Below are 25,559 nucleotides of genomic sequence, written 5' to 3'. Positions count from 1 at the left end.
TCAATGTATGATTTGAAAATCAAGTTATGCACTTCCACATTCAATATGCCTATTTCTCTTCATGGGTATCTCCAAAGGACACGTGACTTTTAAGTGGACCGCTGTTCCTGAATCTCCCCCTGTGCCTCGACATGAATGACCTACGTATACGCAAGCATGCAACGTCAGAGGATACACAGAAATAACGCTTCAACTGAGCAGCGGAAAGTCTTTTGCAAGTAAGGTCAGCAAGACGCAGCATATCGATGTTTACAACGATTGACAAATAACAGTGAAATTGCACTTCCCGATACCAAACACTGCCTTTCTAGTACATGTTTTGTGCCCGTACAAACTGATCTTGGCTCAGATCGCGCATTTATCACATAATGTTTAACAGAGGGAGTGGCGAAGGCTAATCGGATCAGAGGGTCGGTTGCGTACCAACGTGGTATCCTGGATACCGCCGTTGCACCACCTCTTGCCGTCTTTTGAACGGCATGGTTGCAAAGCGCCACCCAATAGTATCCTGATTTCCGGCAAACTGACCTGTATCCTTGACGACATGCTGCAAACGCGTCTCTACGGAGTCGTAAATAATGCGGTCTGTTTCACGTTTGCAGAATGTGGTACAGTTGTGGTGTATGTTTTAAATCCCTTGACTAAAATGATGATAATTTCCTTTAATGTGTGCTAATTGTGGTCTGTTGAAAGCGTGTCGTCACGAACAATGCGTATGTTTTGTCTACATACCCGACAATTACTGCTGCAAGGATAATGCAGCGTTCAGATTCTCTGGATTCGCCGAAAACGGCATTAAAATCGACATAACTTACTACGCTTTCTCCAAAGATGTATAGTGGTTAATAGTGATAAGACGTTTGACATATTCGTAGTTAATTAAATAACTGGAATAAAAAATTTTATAAGCAAATGAATATTTGAGGATGGATGTCAAGAGAGAGAAGGAGCAGGGTAAGTATGGGTCGCCTCATGAGGATGATGCCTGATTTATCTGTAGGTGAGTTAAAGGTCCCAGAGATAAAGCTTCTCTCAGTAATGTGACAAGGGGAAGACCCATCCATTACATTTCATTATCCCTTATTTACTTTAATCGGTCTTTTTTAAGAAGAGTAAAATGAACCGTCTGGGTTATTTCTTAGAGGAATTTCTTAAGTAATAAAGCAGCGTTGCATCGGTCGCGCCGGGCAAATTCAAATATATTAAATAACTGATATAAAACGGTGTTAAATAACGGCTACTAGGCAATGGCAGTATATAATCATAACTATTGTTTTATTTGCGCTGCCATTGTCGTCCCTACACTTAACTGCCGCGGTCCTTTTCAGACAGGAAGACCATAGGAATGTTATTGAGCTGACAGTATATAGCCTACATAATCTTTAGGGTTCTGCTGTAACGCAGATGGATGATTATTTATTGTCGAATATAAGCGTTTACTATGCTATATTTATATATCTGATACTTTGGAAGTCATTCCACATTATTCTCCCTGATTTTTGCCAGCCTTCTATACAAAAGTGTATTCATAAATCTGTACATTTGCAGCTGTCTGGATAAGACACTGAGTTGCATTACCATAATCTGAAGCCTGATATGAGCGGATTATGAGGCAAGAAAAATGTTTTTGCCTGCAAAAAAATTTTAATCACATTTTAATGCTTTTCAGAAACAGACGTTGCTAAAATTACACCTGTGTTGCTTAAGTCAAGGACAGGAGAGTTTGATTTGGAATCAATCTTGTTCCTTAAACTCCGAAATTTTGGTAAGATTTTCTTTGAGCGATTATTGCATGATTGTACCACAGCACCAGATACTGTTGATCTAATTTTGCACATATTTATTGGCTGTTTGATACATAATATTTAATTATTACATGTCTTGTGTTTATATTTGCACAATGCAAGAAGTTGCTAAACCACTGTTGTTGTGTTAAGGTGTAGATGTGTTCAGATTTAGTTAAACATGCTATCTATCACTGATTATGTTCACAGGTATCATTGATCTGGGATGCATAGGAGAATGCATGAACATGGAGAGGCTGGACCTTTCTGGAAACAACATTGCAAATCTGGTACCTTTAGCATCTCTTCGGCGACTTCTAGTACTCAACTTGTCGGCGAATCGGATCGCAAGTATAGGCAAGAGCATTTCATATTGTCATATCAAAGGGACTAATATTCTTGTATTCAAACTGAAAATTGGGCAGATTTACTCCTACAGTGTACAGTGAACTTGATATGATCGATAAAAAATCCTGCTGAGAAAACCATATATTTTACATTCAGATGAGCTTTTCCTTAATTAGATGAATTTAGACAGTTTTTACTAAATTTTTTCGTTTTAAGAGATCATGTTGTAAGGCTGTCAAATGTTCCTCTGCATATCATTTCAGAAGCCATTTGCACTTGTGACAGTCTACAGAGCCTAAATTTGGCTGGAAACCTTATTAGCAGGTAACTGCGATGGATTTATTCCTAAGTATTAATATTAAATGTTATTCCTAAGTCTTACAATGTTAACAAGTCTTTGGCTAGAAAATTATCTTGTGAACATCATCTTTGATGATCTTCTCATATGACCTCTAATTTGCCGCACACGACACACTCACGCCTTTCGCATCGCTAGCTCTGACAAAGGAGCCTTAAATATTGCATGTTCTTTCCACGCTCCTCAGGATAAAGATAGCTCCTCGGTTCTTGGGGTATTTTCACAATTTGACATGGAATGTGTTCTATTATTAATCGTGTACATGTTTCTATAAAATAACCTTTAATATTTTAACTTGTTTTGTTGGTGGAAGGGCTTATCTCTAAAACTGTTGTCATTCTTTACAAGGTCATATGTCATTTTGGATAAATATTTGTAACACACATAATTCTTCTTTGGTTCCCACTGCAAGCAAATCACCATTTCGTGCAGACTGACATGAAGTGTTCTGTTTATGTTGTGTGACTTGTGTTCTCAGTGTGGAAAATCTCCAGTCCCTTAAGTCATTAAGAAAACTTGAAAATATTAGACTGAAGGACAATACTTACGACTACACCAATCCAGGTGAGCAGTGTTAAAGCTCTATATAAATGACTTAATGTGGGACAAAACATAGCAAATGACCACCCACTGAAGTTTGTTTCTTTTTTTTTTTAAGTCTGTAAGAACTTCTCATACCGAAGCATACTCCTTGAGATGTTTCCAAATATCAAAGTGCTGGATGGTAAGCATTTTTTCCTCAGAGATGTGCTGGTTTATATAAATGTGTGTTCTTGGGGCCATCTAGCCAAGTTTCAGTTATATAATCATTATAGAATGTGATGGCTGATGAATGGGGGCTTAAGATGGGCTCAGAGTATGTTCATACGTCCCTGATTTTCTATAGGAGAATCGTGAAAATATATTTGTGTGTGCTTCTAATAAAGTCAGGATGGTATGTGTACATTTATTTTTATTTAGCAGGTGCTTTTGTCCAAAGCGACGTTCAAGTGAGGCAAATAGCATTTTGCAAACATACGGCTGTCACAGATGTGACTCGGCATAAGTGCAGCTAGGCTGAGATTACAGCGAACGCCCAGGTACAAGTGTGAGCAGTGTTAGAGTAGGAGCTACACAACATCTACCAGACAGAGCAAGAACCTAATAAGACTGCTATTCAAATCAACTGAACGTGCAACATTAAGAGCATTTAGAGAACATGGAGTGGGATCAGGCTAGCAGAGGTATTCCTGGAACAGACAGGTGTTGAGGCACTTCTTGAATATACTTGTATTTAGTCATATGTAGATACTCTGTGGGTGTAAAGTTCTAACTTCTTTCAGAATGTATTTCATCTTATTTTTCAGGTGAACGAGTGGTTGGACGGGGGAGTGATTTGTACCAGCTCTGCAAAGACATTGATGACATCATAAAAGGTATGTAAAGCAACGTACAAGCAGTACTTATTATAAAGGTCAGGCATCCTTATTATAAACCATTTTATCAAATTGGATTGCATGTGAAAGCAAAACTGCATAAAAAGATTGTCTCCCGTTATCAGCTGGTATATATAGAAATGGACCCCTGCCAGAACTTCCAGACTGCAAGCCCTGGGTCGAGGATGGATTTCCAGAAATAAAGGCCTCAAATAGTGCAATTATTGAGGAAGCTTATAAACAGTTCAGTGGTAAGTTGATGGAAATCGTACAGCACCGTATTACGCTCACAAAAGGGTGACAAGTGCAAGGCGTCTATCAGGAACAGGATTCACTGGAACTGTGCAAAACATGGATTCATTTTGACCCCGACAAACGTTGTGTGTTTCTATCCCTTTCCTTACATAGACATCCTTCATGAGTGCAGGCTGCTGAACAACAGAGCAACTCATGTGATTGGTCAGACCGAGAGGGCTTTGAGCATCAAGAGCATGCCCAAGGAGTACACGGTTTGAAAAGGGTGGCAAACGCCCGTGCAGAGCCTGACAGGGCACTGAGAAACAAGGGAGCTTTGCAAACAACTCAGTGTAACGAGCTGCCGAAACACATCCGGTCATCAGATTACCTCTCCACCTTCAAGAAAAATCTTAAGACCCGTCTGTTCCATGAATTCCTCTACTAGCCTGTTGCAGTCCTGGTAACTGCTGCCCCAGTACTGCTCGCCTGGACATTCATTGGAAGCTCAGCCTAGCTGCACTTATGCCTAGTTGACTCCATGACAGCACATATGCTTGAAATGTGCTATTTGCCTCACTTGTATGTCACGTCAGACAAATGGGTCTGATAAATATGTAATTTTGGAAAATGTCCCTATGTTTAACATTGTATTTCTGCTTATAGTTGTTACATTATCCTTGTGGCTTGCAATATGTTTCTCTACTGAATTGCTGACCTGCTGATGGGGTCCAGTGGACTTGAAGCTGCACAGTTTGATATTCATTCATTGTTATACATGTAAAGGTATTTGTTTTACATATAAAGTCTAAGAAATGCTGCTACATGGACAGAACATTTAGTTAAACTAACATATTTATAATTTATCCACCTGTATGTGGACAAACCAGTAAAACATGTACATGTATTGCTGCTAATTAAATATCTACCCGTAACACGCTTAAGCTATAACCAATATTGAACATGGTTTTGGTTCTACTGCATTACGCAGCATGTTGCAAATGTACCACAAGGTGGTGCTATATCAAACAATTAAAACTTGTTCTTGGTAAATTGTCTGACCAAGTCTTACATTTCTTTACAGGTAAAATAATGATTAAGTGTTTTTGAGAGTCGATACAGTATCACTGTAAACATAATATCATGATTCTCAATAGCATCGATATTTTCTTACATCTCTGTATTATACGATTGTGGGGTCGATTTTCATTTTTGTAAATTTTGTTCCTCGCGGCGACTTAATAAAGATTTGGACGTTTTCATTGATAACCGCTGATAATACAGAAAAATGTCGAAGGTGTGGGCTAAACACATACATTGCTTCTCAAACTACTGAACGGTATAAACTCGTAATTTTCAAACTTAAAGATCTACAGCATGTAGCGGTATATTTACAGATGATACCAATTCTATATACCGAAATAGAATATTACTTTGACATATTCTCTAGTACTATTGACGCCTACCAATGTTCACTATTATGTCGAGTTTTATTAACTTTGTTTCGTTCATACAGCATTGTATAAACGCTAGTGAATCGTTTGCATACAAATCTGGTAACTCTATATTACATACTACAGTATTCATTTTGGACTAGCTTAGTACCACGTGACTATAAATACGGAAGTGCTGCCATTAACCACGCTTTATTCCCAGTAAAATCACAAATATTGTCTTCTTAAATTTTCATATCAAGTGACAGAGTTGTCGGAGACATAATCTGAAATGCTGTTTTAACTCAGTTTTCAACAAAAATAGAAGAACATAGGTCGAGGAATACATCACTGTCTGGGGAACTCAAAATGGCATATTCTGGGTCTTGGCTTATTAAAATAAGACCCGATCATATCTTTAGCAGAGATCACCAAAATGCCTCGCCAGAATCACCCCTCCATCAATGGTGCCTAAACAACCCTGATTGCATTGCTTTTGTTATTGTACTTCATCAACGAGTGTGTAAGGCACACATGGGTATAAAATCTTTGGCGGTTTGTGGTTTTTATTTCAGATTCAGAATCATTTTTATTCGACCTGTACAAAAGTTAAAGGAATTTGATTTGGTGGTGGCACGAGTACACGTATACAAATAAGGCATACTGTTAAGACAAAAATGCACAAAACCAAACAATATAACTAAGATTAATGTTTAAATACAGAGTATTAAAATGTGCTATCAATAGATAAACACCCGTCCAACAATTTTCTATACCTGTTTAACCTATTTGTAAATATAAATAATGTGAGTAAGACCACAAGATGTGGTTCTACAGAGGGTTTGGGGTGTCTTCCTGTCTTGTCTGATATAATTATCATAATATAGCTAAATGCGGACCGTCTTATGGTATGTTCTATTTAGATTATTGAAATACACACATCATATTACAGAAGCCCAGACATTTTATAACTTTAACAGGAGTTCTTAAAGCGTGGTTATGCAAAGGCATGAAAGGTGTAGGCGGGAATTAGGGGACCGACTAGCATCCGTCCGGCAAACACAGCGTTAAGCGCTTGTGCAGCACAGATCCTCCTCGGCGGCTGAGAGCTCGGAGTTCGGCAGGGAGCCGTGAACATGGCCGGGCGCAGCTGGAGGCCCGCGGTAAGCGGCAGCAGCCTTTTACACATCGCACGGCGTTTTGAACGCGGGATGTGGATTAATCGGAGGCGGCGATGCTGGATGCGTGTGGTGGATGTGGAGACCCGAGGAGGCCTGGCGTGTCCTTCGTCTGCAAGCAGGGCGCCTGTGCGGAGCGGGATGCTGTTTATCAGCCTCCATAAAACGCGGAGCTGCAAGCAGGAGGAAACGCTGCTGGTCGTGCGCTGCATACTTATATACTAGCAGGAAGGGTTAGCATTATTGTTAGGGAGCTTGGCTCAGTGTTGTCCTGGGCATCCTGGTGCGTTAACCTGGCTCGGTAGCCTGGCCGCTAAACTCTTAGTAAGTGAAGATGAAGGTCGGGACGCGGGGTCCCCGAGGAGGACACGTGTCGGGCTCCGGAAGGCTTCCCAGCCGCTTTGGTTAGGGACCCGGCCCGACTGAAGTAAGCCTTGAAAATGGTGGGTATTAAGCCCGCTCCAGGAATGGGTAAAGACGGAGCCCGCCGGATATCCTCTGATCGGGAGATCCGGGCAAGGTCACGGCGGCTTTAGCTGCGAGGAGCCGGCCGACGTATTGAGGCCCCGGGAAGCCGCCGGCGCCGCCGCTGCTCTGATGGCCGCCAATGATGTTTAAAGCTGAAACCGTTCGGATTAATTAACTGTTTATGATCTTACGCGGAGTTCCAGCTCTTTCAACGGAATAATCCGTCGATCCCAGGCATTGTGAAGATCAAGTTTTGAACCATTTGGCTAAACTGAACAGAATCGTTTCGTTTCTTGCAGTAATTTTCTTGTAGAGACGTTACAGATGCACCGCATTTTCGACGCTGTGTATGTAATGTTGACAGATTAGGCTGTTAAATCACTGAAGATTGTTACAATAGGGTAATTGACCCTCTTTCACCAAATAACGTAACGTCACTGTAAGATGTCTTTTTTACTTAAGTGAATGTGTCTCTAAATGAAACGTTTTGTTTTGCAGTTGTCTCTGGTTATGGGAGGTTTAAAGAGCAAGAGCCAGTACGCAAGAAGTTTTACGCAAAGTGTAAGTGCATATTGGTGGTTATAAACGAAATGATTTTTTTTTTTTTAATAAAAGTTGAGTTACTACTTGTTTCTGCTGATTTCCCATTTTGTGGGGTAGGGTTTGGTTTCTACGCCCCAAATCGGAAGGTCACCCTTTCAGATCCTGTAGGTGACAGAGTGACGTCACTACTGGGCCCTTGAGCAAGGCGTTTACCCAGGCCGCTCCAGGGACTGGCTCACCCTGCACGCTGTTCAGCCTCCATTACTGACCTTGAATTACATAGCTGTTCATTTTTTATTGTTGCAGAATAAACCCATAAAATGAATTTGTGCAAACTGTTAATATAGATTCAGGTTTGGCAGTTAATGTTTAAAATTAGAAATGTGACATTTTCGTAAGGTTGGCACTAACCTGGTGTGCTGTTTCTTTAAAGGTGCAGACTGTCACGTTAATCCCTGGTGATGGAATTGGCCCAGAGATTTCCACTGCAGTTATGCAGATCTTCGAGGCGGCTAAGGTCAGCCTCTCAGGAAATATCTCCCTGTCTGCATATGTTCTGTGAGATGCAGTCGATTACCATGTCTGTTGACAGTCCCTCGTTGTTATGTTTCGTAGTGCTTCTGTCTTTGATCTTGTATGTTAGCTACGGTCTGTGTTTTGGTGGAGCCCAGCATGGTTTTGTCATGTTTTCCAAGGCTCCCATTCAGTGGGAAGAGCGGAACGTGACGGCAATCAAAGGGCCCGGAGGGAGGTGGATGATTCCCCCTGAGGCCAAAGATTCCATGGACAAGAACAAAATCGGCCTGAAAGGTGCTTCTCACAACAGAAGTTCTTAGCAGAATGTACTGCCATGGGAGGGCGCTGTGCTGCTTAACGCGATAACACGAGTGGTATGCTTATCAGGACCACTGAAGACACCCATCGCTGCCGGCCACCCTTCCATGAACCTGCTGCTGAGGAAGACCTTTGACCTGTATGCCAACGTGCGTCCCTGTGTGTCCATCGAGGGCTACAAGACGCCTTACACTGACGTGAACCTGGTCACCATCCGAGAAAACACGGAGGGGGAGTACAGCGGAATCGAGCATGTGGTGAGAGGCTCCTGCACCGCTCAGATAATCACAGGCAGATCTGTGGCATCTCTGCACATATGTATGTCTGTGCTCGTGTGTGTGTGTCTGCGTGTGTGTGTGTGTGTCTGCGTGTGTGCACATGCATGTGCATACCTTTTATCTTGGAAAAATCTAGGAATTAAACTATCTGGTGTTAATTTAAGAAGGTTACTCATATTTAAAAGACCCCACCTAAGCTGGTTTCATGAACAAGTATGATAAGACCCATAAAACTTCATGGCACAGTGGGAGCCCCTCAAGGTGTCCGCATCTCCATCTGCCTCCTGGCTGAGGAGCCCTTAGATCCCTCAAGTGGAACCCTGACCATACCCTGCCCAGGCCAGGGAGCCCCCTCACTGCAGGATAAAAGCTGCTCGTCTTGCATGCCACCTGCCACATGTCCATCACGCAGATCTCCGCTGACCACACTGCTTGGCATGTTTGGCACTATCTGTGACCCCTAACCCCCCCCCCCCCCCACCACCATCTCGTCAATCAGCCGATTCATCCAAAAATCTGGTTTTCCAGCCCTAATTATGATACATGTAACATTCAGGTTTTCAATCGACAACGGAGGAGTTTATATTTAGAAAGATATTGAGCTCTGGTATTTTCTTATGTATGTTACTTTTGTATCCAATTTAAATTGTATTTATTCATGTTCAATTTTACAGGAAATGTAAAAATATGAGCCTCTTGAATGTCCACTGTTAAAGAATTTCGTTTCCCAAATTGTACTTTCTTATGTGTATGTTTATACAGTAATGTGCAAAAGTCTTAGGTAGTCAAAGACAATGCTCAAACTTTATTGTTTTTATTTCTCTGGGTAGTAGGTGTATAATTACTCAGGAAAAAAGTTTAACAATAGAACATATTCAAATTAAGAGTAACAGAATAAAACCAACAAGAATTTCCTCTAAATCCCTGATATCTCACTGATGACCAGATGAACACCGCTTCAGATCCCAAATCTCTTGTCAGAGGCACCTTAGTCATTCCATGTATTCATTAAATTTCACCAGCAGCTCACTTAATTGAATTAGTATTAAAAAGTCAGTGAGATATCGAATAGCCATGTGCAGTGTGATAGTGGTCGACTTGTGTGTGTTGGATGGTCGCTGCAAATACCGGGAGGATTTTTCATTATGGTCTTGAAATAGTTAAGCCAACACACCTTGACAGACATCGTACCTTTACACCAAGATGAAGATTGTTTAGACATTTTCTTTGACTGCCTAAGGGTTTTCCGCTGCACTCCATGTTTGTGAACTCTTTGCCGTACCTCTGATCGCTTTCAGATTGTTGATGGAGTTGTCCAGAGTATTAAACTCATCACTGAGGATGCCAGTAAGCGTATAGCTGAATACGCTTTCGAGTACGCCAGGAATAACCAAAGGACGAGCGTCACAGCGGTCCACAAAGCCAACATCATGTAAGGAGACTCTGTGTCGTATATAAGCGTCAGAGGGAATGGTGATGGTGTAACTGTGAAGCCTTATGACGCTTTAAAGCTGACTCTAACACCAGGGAGTGCGCATGCTGTCGTTGTCATTCACTATAGACTTCACTGTTGAATGCTGGTCAGCCTGGTTACGAGAGAGCGTCCTGGTAGAGGCCGTAATGCTGACCATTTGTCGTTTATGCTCGTTCATTCTTAACGAAAGGCGGATGTCTGACGGCCTCTTTCTGAGGAAGTGCAGGGAGGTGGCGGAGAACTTCAAGGACATTAAATTCACGGAGATGTATCTGGACACCGTCTGCCTTAACGTATGTCACTTTCCCCTGACTCCTACACTGGAGATACTTGCTCATTGCCGCTGCTTGGTGAATTTAGTAACGTTTTCTTTCAGATGGTGCAAGATCCCACACACTTCGATGTACTTGTGATGCCAAATCTGTATGGTGACATCTTGAGGTACATTGAAGAACGGTCACTACTACTTTAATAGATTTGCTTTAATGAGAGTGGAAAATATCAGCATATAGTTATCAGCTGTACAGTAAACAGCCGTACAGAGATGTTTATGCCTGTTTCAGTGATCTCTGTGCCGGTCTCATCGGAGGGCTGGGAGTGACCCCTAGTGGTAACATTGGGGCTAACGGTGTCGCCATATTTGAATCGGTAGGTTAAAGGTTTGTCGATTGAACATGCTATCTTTAGTAAGATTGTCTTTCTAGTACATTATTTGCATTCCAAATGGAAAAAGTACTTGAATTAAAATTGAGCTGATATGCTGTGACATCGCATTGCAAACACTCCCCTCCCTTAGGTCCATGGAACAGCGCCGGACATCGCAGGGAAAGATCTGGCCAATCCCACAGCTCTGCTGCTCAGCGCCGTCATGATGTTGCGGCACATGGGGCTGCACGGCCACGCCAAGAAGATCGAGAGTGCCTGTTTCGACACGATCAGAGACAAGAAGGTGGGCTTCCTCCCTCAGGCGTTCGCGGTGCGATTTTTAAAGCCCACTGAGCGCGATTTGGAGAGCTGCTCACATTTCTCACACCTGCTCTCCTCAGGTTCTGACCAAAGACCTCGGTGGGAACTCCAAGTGCTCAGAGTTCACGGGTGAGATCTGTTCCAGGGTGCAGGACATGGACTGAGAAGATGCTGGTGTCAGTGGCTGATGTCACTGTCTGTATGGGGGGACGGTTCCCAAAACTGCAAAGATGAGACCTCGGCCTTCAACCCTTGCACTGTTTGGCTCGCCTACATTAAGCACTCAAAGGAAAACACCTGAAGCTCTAACTTCACGAACGTGGCTTGTCTTGTTTCTGCTTCAAAAAAAGAAAACTCTTACAGCCTGTGACTATTCTGAACTGTGTATTTGTTTTTTAATGTCATTACTTAATGTAAGTTATTGACTGCTTCTGGTGTTTCTTTTCTGATAAATGTCACACTTTGCAGATTTGCCGTTAACGGTGGGTATGGCCTTACTTTGTTTCTCTTTGGTTTGCAATGGGGTATTTTTAAAGGTTTCGTGTCTTTGCTTTATTTTTTTAAGGATCTGGACCACTGCATCTTCAAGCACTGAAACTTAAAATAAAAATATTTCTGGCATCCAAATCTGTTCATTCTGTGAGAGGGAGCTCTCTGTGTGTTTTGCTATATCACCAGGCAGTCATTGGGGGGAGCTATAGCCTCACATCTCTAGGGTTTCCAGTTCCAACCCTACTCTGTGTGGAGTTTGCGTGATGTCATTGTGCCGTGCTAGCTTCCTTCTGCAGTCCAAAGACATGGAGCTGGGTGAGCTGCTGTCTCTAAATTGCATATTGTGTGTGTGCCTATGTGCCCTGTGGTGGACTAGCGTCCTGTCCAGGCTGTACCCAGCCTTGTGATGTAATATGCCTGGGACAGGTTCCAGGTTCCCCATCAGTCCTGACCAAGGTAAATGGTCAGAGGATGGATGGACCCCTTGGTGGTATTTGCAGAGATGCCCAGAATCAGAAGAACCAAATTTAAGTATAATCCTGCGTGAATAGGTCAGTCGGTCAGTGATTTATGAAAATGGTGTAACTAAAGTGAAAATCATGTAGAAATAAGCAATTCCAGGACGGAGTTGACATTAAAAAGATGAGAACTCTGCCTTGTGGTCATGGTGAGGAGGAGCAGAGGAGGGAGGCCCCCACATTAATGAAACAGCAGTAGCGTACAGTATGTTACGGTTCAGAGGTGCCCCTTTGGGTAGCAGGGTTAGCTTCACGTTCACTCTGTGTAGAACGCCTCGATTTCGCGGCGATATAACTCCAGGACGACAGGTCTGCGCAGTTTCATCGTGGGACCTACAACGAGACAGATCCTTTTAAAACATCTACGCCTTCACCTGATATAGCCCCATTTTGGTAGGTTGAGCACATTTGAAACTCTGAGTAATGGCTTTGGTTATATGGGTTCAAACAGGCCTTCGTACCGAGTTCCCCTCCGGAGACTGAGAAGTCTCTTGGCAGCACAGTCCACTTCTGTATGCACTGGGCATTGGATGTCGCTCGGGAGTTGACCCTGTCGATTCCCTCCTGGATGAGCCGGTACACCACCTTGTCCTTCCCCCCAATGATGTCTGACACCCTCAAAGCCTGGCTTCCGAGTTGCCGGCAGCATTCCACAGCCTCCACACTCATCTCATCCATGGGCTCCATCGTCTCCGCGTTGCAGATGCACTGAAAGGCAGCCGGGACACCAAAAAAAATGCGGTTAAGGGGTGTGTCTTAGGAACTGTGTGCCGGGTGCACCCATTCAGCTGTGAGGCTACCTTCAGGGTCAGAAGCATGGACAGGAACTTCCTCCTGTCCCCAATCAGCATGGCATTGCTGATGATGGGAATTTCCTTTTTCACTGCGTCTTCTATGGGGACTGGCGGGATATTTTCCCCCCCTGCCGTGATTATCAGCTCTGTGTGAACACGGATATATTTCATTACAGACTTACAGCACAGAATCCAAACGTACTGTGAGGGACAGTACTGGATGCATGCTAATACAGTGGGAGGTGCCAGTGCTTCCCAGTCCAGTCCACTGCCTTTTTGTGGACTGTCTAGCAGGGAGCAGGGAGGGAGCAAAAATGTGGATCCCCGAGGACTGTCTGCAGAAATACCGCACTATGGGATCATTCTGCTTAATCGATGCAGCGCGGCAGGGCTGACCTTTCATCCGGCCGGTAATGTAAAGGAAGCCGTCCTCGTCTGCTTTTCCGAGATCCCCGGAATGCAGCCAGCCCTCCTCGTCCAAGGCCTCCCGCGTCTTGTCCTCCATATTTAGGTAGCCCATGAAGATGTTGCGTCCCCAGAGGCACACCTCCCCATTCCCATCTGCGTCTTCTTTGTCAAGCTTGAATTTGCAGCCAGGAATCACTTTGCCGCAGCTATACAGAATTAAGGTCAGCATGTCGTCGAAATCCAAATAGGATTACAATTGCTGAGCCTGACAGGCCCCATGGTCCTGACCAGGAAAAGCAGCTACATGATAGATGGATGAGTAGAAGGATAAATGGATGGATAATGGGTAGATGGATGGATGAATAAATGGATGAGTAGAAGGATGGATGGACTGATATATGAGTAGGTGGATTGATGATAGACAAGTACACAGATAGGAGGATGGATATATGGGTAGATGGATGAGTGGAAGGATGGATGGATGAGTAGAAGGATTGATGGATGGGTGGATGGATGGGTAGTTTTGATTGGCTAATCAAGCCCAAATGCATGATCAGATATTGCTGCTTGCTGTCACCAGCAATGGAGGAAACATTCTGTAGGGCAGCGATTCTTAACCCACGAATTGTGACCCAAATTCTGAAAGGGTTGCTAATGCATAAAACCAGCAAGCTCCTATTCTGATCCACGATCAGATTTCCCAGCCCCATTCCTATAATTAAGAGTGCACTGTGTGCTTGATCATGGGGTTAATTTAAACCTGAACTTGATATAGGGTCACGACTGAGCTTAATGCCCTAATGTGTGCTATGAAACATGTATGTGCTGCACCTGCAGGAGAAATCAAACCTTGAGAGCCTGTAGGCATTAGGGCCGGACATGAAGTGAGGCCCAGAGCTTTCGCTCATTCCATAGGCCTCGTACAGCCTGATGTCCAGGCCCAGGAAGAAGGCCAGCGTCTCACTGGCCAAGGGGGCCGCCCCCGAGAAGAATTTCTGGCAGCCTGAGAAGCCGAGCTCGGTGCGAAGCTTCTCCAGCACAAGGCTGTCCACCATGTTCAGGAGAAACGGCCTTTCCTCACTCCTAAAAAAAAAAGGGATGTTGCAGGATTCACGAAGACGTCATGGGAAAGGCCACGCGGGTTAATCGCCGTACTTGCTGATGCCCCTTTGCTGAGCCTCCAGGCTAACAGACATAGCCCACATCACCAGTTTCTTCTTCACATAGCCCAAATGGGTGATGCCTTCTTTGATCTTCTCCATCATTTTTTCCCAAACGCGAGGAACACCCATATGAGAGGTGGGATGGACCTCCTTCAGAGTGCTCACTAAACTTCCCTGGAGAAAAAAAACAAAAAAGAGATTTACATAGGAAACAAACACATGGAACAATCTCTATCAGCTGTGTAGCTACCTTTAGAGCATCAGGCTGTGCAAAGTATACAAGCTCCCCCCATTGAATGCCAGTCCAGAGGTCATAGATCTGAGCAGCGATGTGACTGAGGGGCAGGTAGCTGACCACGGCCTCCTGGCGGACGTCGCCGGGTTGCATGTCCCCCATCCTGCTGGCCTGGAAGGCGGTCCATGTGATCTGGGAGAAGGTGGAGGGAGGACCTACAGTCTGAAGTCCATGCCCTGACTTCAAACCATGAAGTCACAATATCCGTCTTGCAAAAACATAAGACAATGTAATAATGACGTTTCACTATGTTCTGTGAATGTTCTTAATGTTGCACTTCTTGTCAGTGAATTGTCTTATTAAGTTCTTGCTTTGTTGGAAGGTGTTGTGTAGCTCCTGCTCCAATACTGTTTACATTCACTCGGTCTTCCTTCACTTACATTAGTCAACTACAAGACATCATATATGTTTGGAATGCGCTATTTGCCTCATTTGTATGTCATTTTGGATAATAGCATCTGGTAAATAAAAATAAATGTAAAAATAATTTATAAAAATATATTTATAAATAAATATATAATGACGATAAAAATGGATACACTCACACTAAAAGATTTAATAAAATAAAGAACATTCTGGAAGATGTACTGACACCAAAATTCTAGAGTTGACGTACATTATCATGACTGAGCATAACTCCCTTGGGCTTCCCCGTTGTTCCAGATGTATAAATGAGAACACAGCACTGATTGGCTTTCTGACTGTTGATGACATCATCCAGATCTTTCTCGGGGATATCCTCTCCGAGGGCCATAAACTCCTCCCACTGTGGAAACAGAATTCCTGTCACCTATGACCCAAGCCAACGAGGTGCTAATGATGCACAAATAACAGCAAGCTTACCGAGTACAAATTGGGCAGCGACATATCAGTTGGTTCAGAATATTGTATGATAGCTTTCAGATGAGGCATCCTACCCTTCACCTGGAATGTTGGGGGAAAAGACATGGTGAAATCTAACCTAGTAAAGTACAATGTGTCTCAAAGCAAATGAGATGCGCAGGAGACCTTTTTACCTGCAGAATCTTGTCCAGCTGCCTTCGATTTTCCACCACAATGACGTTAGCCTCGCAGTCACTAGCGATGTAGTGACATGCTTCTGGAGAGTTTGTGGCATAGATTCCAGTCATTATTCCTCTGGTGTCCACAGAGAGCAAATCAGGGTCTGACCGTGAGTTAACTTTTCACTCAGTGTATACTTAAATCATTTACAATTACTATAATTCAAATGACTACACATTGCTTAAACATCAATACTAAACCAAGCTACACGATCACTATTAATGTAGCAGCTAAATCTATCAGTGTAAAAGGACCAATTTTAAAAGTGCACAGAAGTCTGTAAAGTATTTCAGAGACAGCGAGCCGTCATAGCTTGATCACGGCAGCTCACCCTGCAAATATGGCACCAACCGCTGAAAAGAACCATTCTGCGGAATTAAACCCAAGAATGGCCACACTATGAAACCGCTCCAAGCCAAGCTGCGTGCAGGAAGTCAGGACATCCATTACTATCTGCATATCATATACAGTGCAAAAGTCATAGGCAGTCACAGAAAATGTTTAAATGATCTTCATGTAGGTGTAAAACTATGACATTATGTCTTTCAAAGTGTGTTAGCTTAGCCATTTCAAAATATCTCCTAAAATTAACACGGTATTTGCAGCAACCGTGCAATACACTTTTCTAACCACCACTACCTCACCTTGTTTGGCTAAAGATAAATAGCCATAAAACTTTTCCTTGACCGCCTAAGACTTTTACACACTACTGTAATTTTGTCACATTTTGTATTATAATACATGCTCAAACAAGGTTTGAGAAGCAATGTGAAAAATACACTGGAAAAAGAAACAAGTTTGACTCTTCAAATATCAAAGTCACTTCAGACATAATGTGCTATAACTTGAACAGGTTTTATTGGTTTTACAGACTACACTGCAAGCATTTCCGCCGTTCAGCAGTATATGAAGTTGCGTTAGTGAATCACGCAACTGATACCTTTAGGAAGCTCCTGGCGGCCGTTCGACAGCAGCGGTAGTACTCAGAGAAGGTGATCTTTTCCCATGCACCGTGCTTCCTGGTCGCCAGAGCCCACAGGTCGCCATACCTCTCCACTGAGGCTTTAAACATCTGGTGGAGAGTGACAGGTTCCTGCAGGCATGTTTCATCTATCCTAAGTTTAACGGAACCACTGGCCTCCGTTGTCCAAAGACACTCAGCTGGGGCGAGCGACGCATGGTCAGCGATCCCTTGAATGCTTTTAATGTCTAGTGCAAAAAGGGGGTGCGATATGAAATGGCTGTCAGACTCAAACACAGCTGATAAACATCATCCTCTTATACGTCAAACAACGTTGGCAGAAAGAATTTCAAGGAGAATTAATTTATTAATTATCGCGATTATTTCGTATTATGTTATCCATATGCATTAAAATATGCATCGATAACCGTAAAATTGCCGAGTTATGTGGACGGTGGAAGCTCACTTGACTCGATGGCCTGCTTGTCTCTGTCCTTCTTCAAGCTCTGCATGAACCCCTGTGCTGACAGTCCCAGGCTGTAACAGGCAGGGCGGCGACGGTGAGGAGGGGGCGGACACGCACAGAGCAGCGGCTCCCTAGTATTTCGGTTAATCACATGCTACGCATTGTTCGCTCCGCACAATGTCCGGCTTAGGTGACTCACCGGCAAAGCCCCGCCGCTTTGTTCAGGAGGAGAGTCCAGTTAAATCAGAAGAGCTACTCAGTCCCCGTGATAGAGGAAACTCTTTTTAATGAATCTGACAATAAACAGTCTCCTGGCGCAGCAGGAAAAAAGTGACGTTTTGTTTTAAAGCTTAAGTCAAATCCAAAAAAAAGCACCATTCACTGTTCTTGAGAGAAGGCCAAAATGTCTGCTCTGTTTCAGCCAAGTAACCAGTTTTCGTTTTGAATCAAAGAGTTTTAGAAAGAGCCTAACACCCCCCAGGCCTTGGACAGGATGGTTCTGGACTCGCTTTATACCCATTCGACTGTTCTGCAGCATTTTAAGCAACAAGCCGAACCGTTAAATGAAATGATTTTCAGTAAAGTGTAAAAAGCGTTGACTTACGAAGTACTTCAAGTTATATATATATATATACTAACTATAGTTAGACACATTGCACACTTGGCAGCTTTCAGAAAACTTCTTCCTTATTATTATTATTATTATGATTATTATTGATGATGACGGTGATAATAATAATATGAATAATAATCACAATAATAACGTCACTTTATTCTCTCCTCGGCTACACCATCGTTCGCTCCATGACACAGACACAACTTGGAGTCACGGCTAATCTGACTTACTGTTGACAGAACATCACTGATTTACTGTTGACAGAAACTTTGCTTTTGGAAGTAGCCTGCAACACTGTGTGGTTTAATGATAAACATGAACATCTACGTCTATATAATATATGTATGGTCATACATGACAAAAATACGCTGGGGTTTAATATAGATTTTTAAATATTTCTCACCTGTCTGCAGTTTCGTCGATGCATTCCTGGTGGTTTTGACTGTATTCCGTAGATCCGATTGTACCGTCTGTAGTGAACATCCTGACTAGCGACTTACAGTGTTACACCTTCCAAAACCTGACATTATGAAAGAGCACAAACGAACAGAGCCAAAGTTTGCTCGAGGCACCGCTGAGTGCTGTTCTCATTCTAATGAGAGGGGAAGGGGATGGGGGCGGCAGAGTGTGTAATATTCCTCAGCGCTGCAATGAAATTAAAACAGCCACCTCAATGTTTCTCTGCACAGACACACAACTTAAAACGTTAACAATGCATCGTATTACATGTTCTGCGTCTTGTCTGTTATTAAAATGATTAAATCCGGTCTAATAGCGCATTGACTTTATTTCATTGTGTGAACATGCAATGCATCCTAACCAGCTCTAGCCCATTTAAATGCAAATATTTTAATCTTGGAGCGAATCCAGTGGGATACCACGAATAAACTCAAACAAGCTTAGATATCTAAAAAAACAGCTTTAATGAAAGAAAAATAAAACAATTGACTTACATTCTATAATCTCGGAACGTGCTGTAGGTGAACGAAAATCAATCGAAACCAGTCGGCCTATTATCGTGACTTTGTGATACCTCCCCTGCAATGCAAATTTGCTTCTTACAATTGAAAACACATTTTAGTCATGTAGAGATTAAAATTTCATGCACATATTACAAAACACAGTTTTTCTCATGTTTTATTCCGAATGGGTAAATAGTTATGAATATATCAGTTTAATGACATTTGTTTTAAAAATGCCTTTAATACATTTTGTCATGCCCCGCTCGTCTGATCCTCCTGTGTGCCACAGCCCCCTCGCTACCTCATGTAGAATCCCTGTGTTACCAGCTGTGTCTAGTCTTGTTCAGTGTAGTCAGGTGTATTTAAGTACTTCCCTGTTCATCTTCCCCCAGTCCTGCCATTGATGTTGCTACCTGTTTTGCCCCGTGTGCCTGACCTTTTCCCCAGTAAAACCCTTGTTTCCCCAATAAATCCCTTGCTTCCCCGACTCCCTGGATTCCCGTTCCCCTGTCCCCGCTCCATGCCCATTAGCCGCGTAAGACATGTAGTACAATTTTGTTTTGATAGATAAATTTGTGTAAAGTAATATATAATTACGATGAATATGGAAGAATGAATGAATATGGGAATTACTCAGACTAAGGGATTTACTCAATGCAATTTAATTCAATTAGATTAGTTAGTCAATGATAGATAGTTAACGATTATGCCATAATTCTTCAAGTCTTGTTGTGGTCCTTTGCTAGGTTAGCTATCTTGTCTTTGATTTAACTGGTGTAGGCCCTAACCCCTCATGTACTCTTACCCTCCCCTGTAGCACAAGACTTTCAGTGAGTTTCACCTCAGAATAGTTGTGATAAAAAATCTTGAACCACTGATGCTCATAGGGGGAGAGCTACTGGTACCACTGGTTAGACTCAAAAAGTTTGATAACAGTGGGTATAAAAAGTGTACAAACCCATGTTAAAATGCCAGGTTTTTGTAACGTAAAAACGCTGAAGACGAAGAGGAATTTCACCTTACAGCATGACAATGACAACAAGCATACATCCAAATCAACAAAAGAATGGCTTCACCAGAAGAAAATTTAAGTTTTGGACTGACCCAGCCAGAGCCCAGACCTAAATCCCATTGAAAATCTGTGGGGTGACCTGAATAGGGCTCTGCACAAGAGATGCCCTCGCAATCTGATGGATTTGGAGTGTTTTTGCAAGGAAGAGTGGGCATATATTGCCAAGTCAAGATGTGATAGACTACTATCCAAAAAGACTGAATGCTGTCATTAAATCAATGGTGCTTCAACAAAGTATTAGTTTAAGGGTGTGCAGACTTATACAACCAGCTTATTGTACATTTTTTATTTTTCCGCCTAAGATTTGTTGGATTTTCAAATGAATTGTACAGGTTATAAGTCACATTCAAGGTGGGAAAAGTTATGAAATGATTTATCGCTGCCCCATTTTTAACATGAAAAAAACATGACATTTTTGCAAGGTTGTGCACACTTTCTATATCCACTGAAGGTGCGGATGCACCTAGGAATTTGTTGTGTTTATTATATTTACCTGTTATAGTTGCACATAAACTGCACCATGTGCCTTTTAATGTGTTATACCGAAACAAATAGCTGCTGCATTAATGTGAGTTGTACCACCAGATATTACCTACGTGGGCGTATGGTAATTAAAAATGAAAATGAGAGGAAGGTTAGAGAATGAGTGAGCAGGTAGTAAATGTAACGGATTCACACTTATATGTTAGACAGCAGTGTGGACAGTGTTACCCGCTGGTCCAAAAGGCTCGCTATAAATACCGAAAGCAGACGGATGTATCTTACACGTTCATCTCGCTATTCTCTGTAACCTAAGATGTCACTGCCCGTAGCTGTTTTATTTATTGTAGGACATGTGCCATAAATGGGCCCCAGTCTTGTTGCAGCGCCTTCTAGAAAAAGCAGCGTTGACAGGAAGCCAGTGAAGAAACATGAGCAGCTGTTTAATATGCTGTAGCTGCTAATTCAGCTGCCACACAGCAACACGTAATTACATAATCGGAATATATATATAATTTTTAATAGGGCAAAACTTGATAGTGATGAAAAAAGTTTGTATTTGTCCTGGCACAGTTTGCATAGATTCTCGCCCAGCATTCCGACACCAGGACGCTTCGGGAAAGCCTGCGGCGCATGTCCGGAAGCAGCTATGCCTCCGCGTCAGAGGCCCCGCCGAGTCCCTAGAAGCTTCCAGCCTCGTGTCAGACGCTCTAGAAGGTTCTGCGCAGGGGCGCCATAAAAAGCGGCATTCAGGCTCATTTCTGGGAAGACGGACAGAAAGCCCCGGGTGATTGTTCGGCCAGGTACGGCACTGGAAAATATTTTATGCGGGGCAGGAATTGCACATTAAGGGGTGTCATGGAGGCGGTTTAAAATTCCTCTCAGCGTTCGTTAGGTGAAGGTAGATGGGCGAATGCATTAAAGAAATGCGGATATTATAAGAATAACTAGCCATTCCTGTTTGCAAATATACAGATTTGTATTGTGTCTTCTTTCATATCAACCTTATTATAAAGCCTGCGCTTTATATATGTATCTATATATAAAAATATATATATATATTCGTATTGTGCTGCTAACCGCTGCTTTCGCTTTCCCTAGCCAGCATTAATCATCTCCATTTACCGGCAACATGGTTCGCGAAACCGGCTTTTACGACTTGCTTGGAGTCAGTCCCAAAGCGTCCGGCGAGGAGATTAAGAAGGCATACAGAAAGCTGGCGCTGAAGTACCACCCGGACAAGAACCCCAACGAGGGCGAGAAGGTACGGCTACGGCCCGGGGAGACGGGGCACGCGCTCTGCGGAAGCTTCTGGAAATGCTGACGTCTCGCTGTGACCTCCAAGATGCCCCAGTCCCAGTATCGCGATGGCGTTCTTTTGGTTGAATACTTACTAGCACACGCTGCATATTTTATTCCACTGTAATGTCGGTATTGGACAGTCTAACAGCATAGGCTTAGTAACTATGAATTTAGTAGCGCTGTCCGAAGTTGCTAAATGCGCTTTCATGACTAGATCACGTATTATGACGATCATATATTGCATGACAACAAGCCTTGGGGAAATTGTTGGTAATTTTTTTTAACTTGACGTATTTTTCTTCGTAGTTCAAACTCATATCGCAGGCATATGAGGTATTGTCAGACCCGAAGAAGAGAGATCTGTACGACCAAGGCGGGGAGCAAGCGATTAAAGAAGGGGGCATGGGTGGAGGGGAATACTCCTCCCCGATGGACATTTTCAACATGTTTTTTGGGGGAGGTGGCAGAACACAAAGGGAAAGGAAAGGTAATGTAGTAATATTTGTCATTGGGATTCAGTGCTGTGGAAACTATTTATATAACTTAAGTTTTGATTGTGCCAAAAGAAAATAGAATATACTCTTCACTGTTACCTCATTCAAAACTGTGCTGTAATTTGTACATTGTTTTACCCATGGCTTTGTTAGTATGAAATTTGACATCTGAATTATCATGCTTCTTAGCTGCTTGTCATTTATTGCTATTGTTTTTCCTTATGTAGGGAAGAATGTCGTCCATCAGCTTAGTGTTTCACTAGAGGAGCTGTACAATGGCACAACTAGAAAGCTTGGTCTTCAGAAGAACGTCATCTGTGAGAAGTGCGATGGTATGTCCCTCAAGATAGAGTACTGTTCTTAATATGAATAATTCATGTTAAACTGCTCCTTGGTTCTGGTAAGGTTCAGCTAACCGTCATAGGAACCTTTCCTTATGTAGGTCTGCTCTTTATTTAATGAAACACTTCGGTACATTTTGTAATTTACTTTTTTTTAAATCTAGGCATCGTATTGTATAATGATAACATGTTATTTTTGCTTTAGGCTATGGTGGGAAAAAGGGAGCTCTAGAGAAGTGTTCAAGCTGCAAAGGAAGGGGCATTCAGATCCAGATTCAGCAGATTGGACCGGGAATGATTCAGCAGATTCAGAGCATGTGTTCTGACTGCCATGGCCAAGGGGAGAGGTTCAGCGCCAAGGACCGCTGCAAGAACTGCAATGGCCACAAAGTGGAACGCAAGAAGAAAATTCTGGAAGTACACATTGACAAAGGTGTGTGAGTAACATCCAACCTTCATCTCGTATCCCCACAGAAAGGTTTCGACTAATAATGTTTCCAAATGCTGAGACACCTGAGAAATGTTATGTGCTTCAAAAAGGTATGAAAGATAGCCAGAAGATTACATTCCATGGCGAGGGTGACCAGGAACCAGGACTGGAACCTGGTGATGTCATTATCGTCCTGGATCAGAAAGAACATACAATATTCCAAAGACAAGGAAATAATCTACTAATGAAAATGGAAATCAAGTTGGTGGAAGCCCTATGCGGCTTCAAGAAGACCATCTGTACCCTTGATAAGAGAATGCTGCTCATCAGCTCACCACCAGGTCAGCAAATGGCGTCCTGTTTAAAGTGCCCTGTAGATTAATTCTTGTAAATAACACGGTAAAGTATTCGTCAAGTTTTATGCACATGACATTCTACTGCTAAGGTGATGGATTTTGTTTAATTTCCTCAGACTGTAGTGAGATTGTGTTGATGGGTGGCTTTCTACACTGAGGTTAACCTCTAGGGATACATTTTTTCCAAAGCACAACTGAGCTATTCTTTGAAGAACTTTTAAATCGAACTAACCACTTTCGATTTCCACCCAGTTCTAGAAAACTGATAGCCACCCTGCGTTTGTTATATACTGTGGTGTTTTATGCATGATGCATTTTGTTGTGTGTTGGGGCATCTTTACATGCACAGTGCAGTAATGTAGGATTGCTCTGAATTTCAGGTCAAGTTATAAAGCACAGGGACACGAGATGTGTGCCCAATGAAGGCATGCCCATGAACCGAAACCCTTTTGAAAAGGGACAGCTCTTTATTGAATTCTTGGTACGTTACCTTACTGGGAAGTCTCCTGTGTGCAGATACACACATTCTGATTTGATAACACTCTGCGGTTTGCATCACTTACATGGTGCTCTGTGTGGCCTTCTCTTAGGTTGAGTTTCCGGAGAAGGACTGGGTTCCAGAGCACATGCTGCCCCAACTGGAGGCCTTGCTGCCTTCCAGGGATGAGCAAATGATCACTGATGACATGGAAGAGGTTGATCTCTGTGAGATGACTTTCGGTTCCCAAAGGAGCTTCCGAGGGGAGGCGTATGAAGAGGATGAAGGGCTCAGAAGCGGCGTGCAATGCCAAACACACTGAACATGGCACACTGGTGGATTTATGTGTATCGTGTGTGAGTGCATTCACTGCATGTTGTACAGTATGTCTTTGAGTTGAGCTGGAAAATGTCTCAGTGCAATGGAGAATATCATAATTTACACAATATTTCCTTACCCATTCATTCCTTTTTATTTACAATTTAAAAAGGCCCTAAGTGAAAATTTGATCATCTATGCTTTCTGTGAAGGTTCTCATGTGCCTATGGCTCCTAAAGACTTTAAAAATAAAGCATTTTATACTGTATTACTCATGTTTCTTTTTAATTCCACTACACAAAATGTAATTCCAGAATAAAAAATCCTTTTCTGACTAGTTGTTTATATCTGGGTGATTGAACTTTGATACAATGTAACACTCATTGCCCTGATGCCTTTTGCTGCACAAGGAGGTCCTGTGCAACCAAGAAGGTGCCTGACGTCTGATGTCAAAGTACTGCCTAGTTGTCCCGAATCTGTGACTTTCATAACGACAAATTATAGAGACAAAACTCTGCAAAACTTTACATTAATCATTTTTGTGATGTACCAGTTTTTTTACTATGTAACCAATTATTAGCTTAAACCGATGATGAGTAAATCATGACACTAAACCTTCACCATAGTAATTTCATTATGTTTGATCCTGCATTTTGGGGCAAAATCAAAACATCCAAAAATGTCACATATATACTTATAAAGCAGTGTAATATAAAATAGAGAGCAGATGGAGTTTTATTTTTCTAGCAGGGGTGGCCAATCTTATCCGCAAAGGGCGGCTGTATGCGGGTTTTCGCTGCAACGAGGGCGTTCAATAATTTATCTACCTGGGTATGAAAAAAAGGAGCAAGCATGTTGAAACAAGTCTGGGAATGTTGTGACATGTCTTAAGGTTACTCATGCACAGTTGTGGCTCAGTGGCAGTCTAACATTTCAAGAGACAGGATGTCCACAGAGTCTTCATAAGAGTCAAGTAAGAAAATGCTAGATTTGGAGCAATGATCAGTGATAAAGTTTCTCACAAAAGAAGGGAAAAAGCCAAAGGAGATCCATGAATGCATGACTGCAGTTTATGGTGAGTCTGCCCCATCATCCTACCAAGTAACATTTTGGAGCAAGCAGTTTCAGTGGGGTAGAGAGTCCATTGAAGATGACCCTCACACTGGACGGCCAGTGGAAACAACTTCCACAGAAATGTGCATGAAAGTTGAGGATAATTTTGTTAGACAGATGACTTA

The 25,559-nt window shown here is 42.6% G+C and overlaps 4 protein-coding genes across 10 annotated transcripts; 3 read left to right on the top strand and 1 right to left on the bottom strand.

Moving 5' to 3' along the window:
• The first annotated feature begins 446 nt into the window (after positions 1-446).
• On the top strand, positions 447-5,192 carry lrrc61 (leucine rich repeat containing 61). Of its 4 annotated transcripts, none has more exons than XM_048969374.1 (9): positions 447-1,000; positions 1,670-1,765; positions 1,995-2,141; positions 2,396-2,456; positions 2,969-3,054; positions 3,149-3,214; positions 3,813-3,905; positions 4,031-4,156; positions 4,314-5,192. In XM_048969374.1, exons 1-9 carry the CDS (start codon positions 931-933, stop codon positions 4,418-4,420), a joined length of 852 nt encoding a protein of 283 aa, XP_048825331.1. In that variant the 5' UTR covers positions 447-930; the 3' UTR covers positions 4,421-5,192. The 4 variants fall into 4 exon arrangements, with proteins under 4 accessions (XP_048825331.1, XP_048825333.1, XP_048825332.1 ...); XM_048969376.1 differs by having other exon boundaries at positions 462-954; XM_048969375.1 differs by having other exon boundaries at positions 501-1,000; positions 3,837-3,905.
• A 1,388-nt stretch (positions 5,193-6,580) lies between these two features.
• Positions 6,581-11,940, top strand: idh3a (isocitrate dehydrogenase (NAD(+)) 3 catalytic subunit alpha). Of its 3 annotated transcripts, none has more exons than XM_049031340.1 (11): positions 6,581-6,735; positions 7,717-7,779; positions 8,195-8,278; positions 8,457-8,571; positions 8,665-8,852; positions 10,172-10,305; positions 10,538-10,640; positions 10,724-10,788; positions 10,911-10,995; positions 11,144-11,296; positions 11,394-11,940. In XM_049031340.1, exons 1-11 carry the CDS (start codon positions 6,709-6,711, stop codon positions 11,475-11,477), a joined length of 1,101 nt encoding a protein of 366 aa, XP_048887297.1. In that variant the 5' UTR covers positions 6,581-6,708; the 3' UTR covers positions 11,478-11,940. The 3 variants fall into 3 exon arrangements, with proteins under 3 accessions (XP_048887297.1, XP_048887299.1, XP_048887300.1); XM_049031342.1 differs by lacking the exon at positions 6,581-6,735 and adding an exon at positions 7,171-7,193; XM_049031343.1 differs by lacking the exon at positions 6,581-6,735 and adding an exon at positions 7,299-7,619.
• Positions 11,685-18,833, bottom strand: acsbg1 (acyl-CoA synthetase bubblegum family member 1). 2 transcript variants are annotated; one of them, XM_049031338.1, is made up of 14 exons: positions 18,492-18,833; positions 17,473-17,543; positions 16,986-17,254; positions 16,377-16,498; positions 16,000-16,120; positions 15,827-15,907; positions 15,600-15,749; positions 14,939-15,115; positions 14,681-14,862; positions 14,375-14,608; positions 13,514-13,731; positions 13,124-13,263; positions 12,785-13,031; positions 11,685-12,656 (listed from the first exon to the last, which is right to left on the bottom strand). In XM_049031338.1, the coding sequence occupies exons 1-14, from the start codon at positions 18,569-18,571 to the stop codon at positions 12,580-12,582; spliced, it is 2,169 nt and encodes a 722-aa protein (XP_048887295.1). In that variant the 5' UTR covers positions 18,572-18,833; the 3' UTR covers positions 11,685-12,579. The 2 variants fall into 2 exon arrangements, with proteins under 2 accessions (XP_048887295.1, XP_048887296.1); XM_049031339.1 differs by having other exon boundaries at positions 16,377-16,465; positions 18,492-18,831.
• Positions 18,834-21,253: 2,420 nt separating this feature from the next.
• Positions 21,254-24,589, top strand: LOC125752030 (dnaJ homolog subfamily A member 4-like). The gene is made up of 8 exons (XM_049031554.1): positions 21,254-21,405; positions 21,708-21,866; positions 22,211-22,391; positions 22,626-22,730; positions 22,945-23,172; positions 23,280-23,510; positions 23,906-24,006; positions 24,116-24,589. The coding sequence occupies exons 2-8, from the start codon at positions 21,735-21,737 to the stop codon at positions 24,323-24,325; spliced, it is 1,188 nt and encodes a 395-aa protein (XP_048887511.1). The 5' UTR covers positions 21,254-21,405; positions 21,708-21,734; the 3' UTR covers positions 24,326-24,589.
• Positions 24,590-25,559: the final 970 nt, after the last annotated feature.

This window comes from Brienomyrus brachyistius, chromosome 11, assembly GCF_023856365.1.
Source record: "Brienomyrus brachyistius isolate T26 chromosome 11, BBRACH_0.4, whole genome shotgun sequence".
In the NCBI taxonomy this organism is placed as follows: domain Eukaryota; kingdom Metazoa; phylum Chordata; class Actinopteri; order Osteoglossiformes; family Mormyridae; genus Brienomyrus; species Brienomyrus brachyistius.
The sequence above is the reverse complement of the archived record's forward strand: the minus strand, read 5'-3'. Positions and strand labels throughout refer to the sequence as shown.

Coding starts and splice junctions, on each gene's coding strand:
- lrrc61 (XM_048969374.1), top strand. CDS start 931: ATGTCAAGAGAGAGAAGGAGCAGGGTAAGTATGGGTCGCCTCATGAGG. Junction 2,142..2,395: donor GAATCGGATCGCAAGTATAG/GCAAGAGCATTT, acceptor ATATCATTTCAG/AAGCCATTTGCACTTGTGAC. Junction 4,157..4,313: donor AGCTTATAAACAGTTCAGTG/GTAAGTTGATGG, acceptor TTCCTTACATAG/ACATCCTTCATGAGTGCAGG.
- idh3a (XM_049031340.1), top strand. CDS start 6,709: ATGGCCGGGCGCAGCTGGAGGCCCGCG. Junction 6,736..7,716: donor GGCGCAGCTGGAGGCCCGCG/GTAAGCGGCAGC, acceptor TTTGTTTTGCAG/TTGTCTCTGGTTATGGGAGG. Junction 10,641..10,723: donor TGGACACCGTCTGCCTTAAC/GTATGTCACTTT, acceptor GTTTTCTTTCAG/ATGGTGCAAGATCCCACACA.
- acsbg1 (XM_049031338.1), bottom strand. CDS start 18,571: ATGTTCACTACAGACGGTACAATCGGATCTACGGAATACAGTCAAAAC. Junction 17,544..18,491: donor ATCGACGAAACTGCAGACAG/GTGAGAAATATT, acceptor TGCCTGTTACAG/CCTGGGACTGTCAGCACAGG. Junction 14,863..14,938: donor CACAGCCTGATGCTCTAAAG/GTAGCTACACAG, acceptor TTTTTTCTCCAG/GGAAGTTTAGTGAGCACTCT.
- LOC125752030 (XM_049031554.1), top strand. CDS start 21,735: ATGGTTCGCGAAACCGGCTTTTACGACTTGCTTGGAGTCAGTCCCAAA. Junction 21,867..22,210: donor ACCCCAACGAGGGCGAGAAG/GTACGGCTACGG, acceptor TTTTCTTCGTAG/TTCAAACTCATATCGCAGGC. Junction 23,173..23,279: donor GGAAGTACACATTGACAAAG/GTGTGTGAGTAA, acceptor TGCTTCAAAAAG/GTATGAAAGATAGCCAGAAG.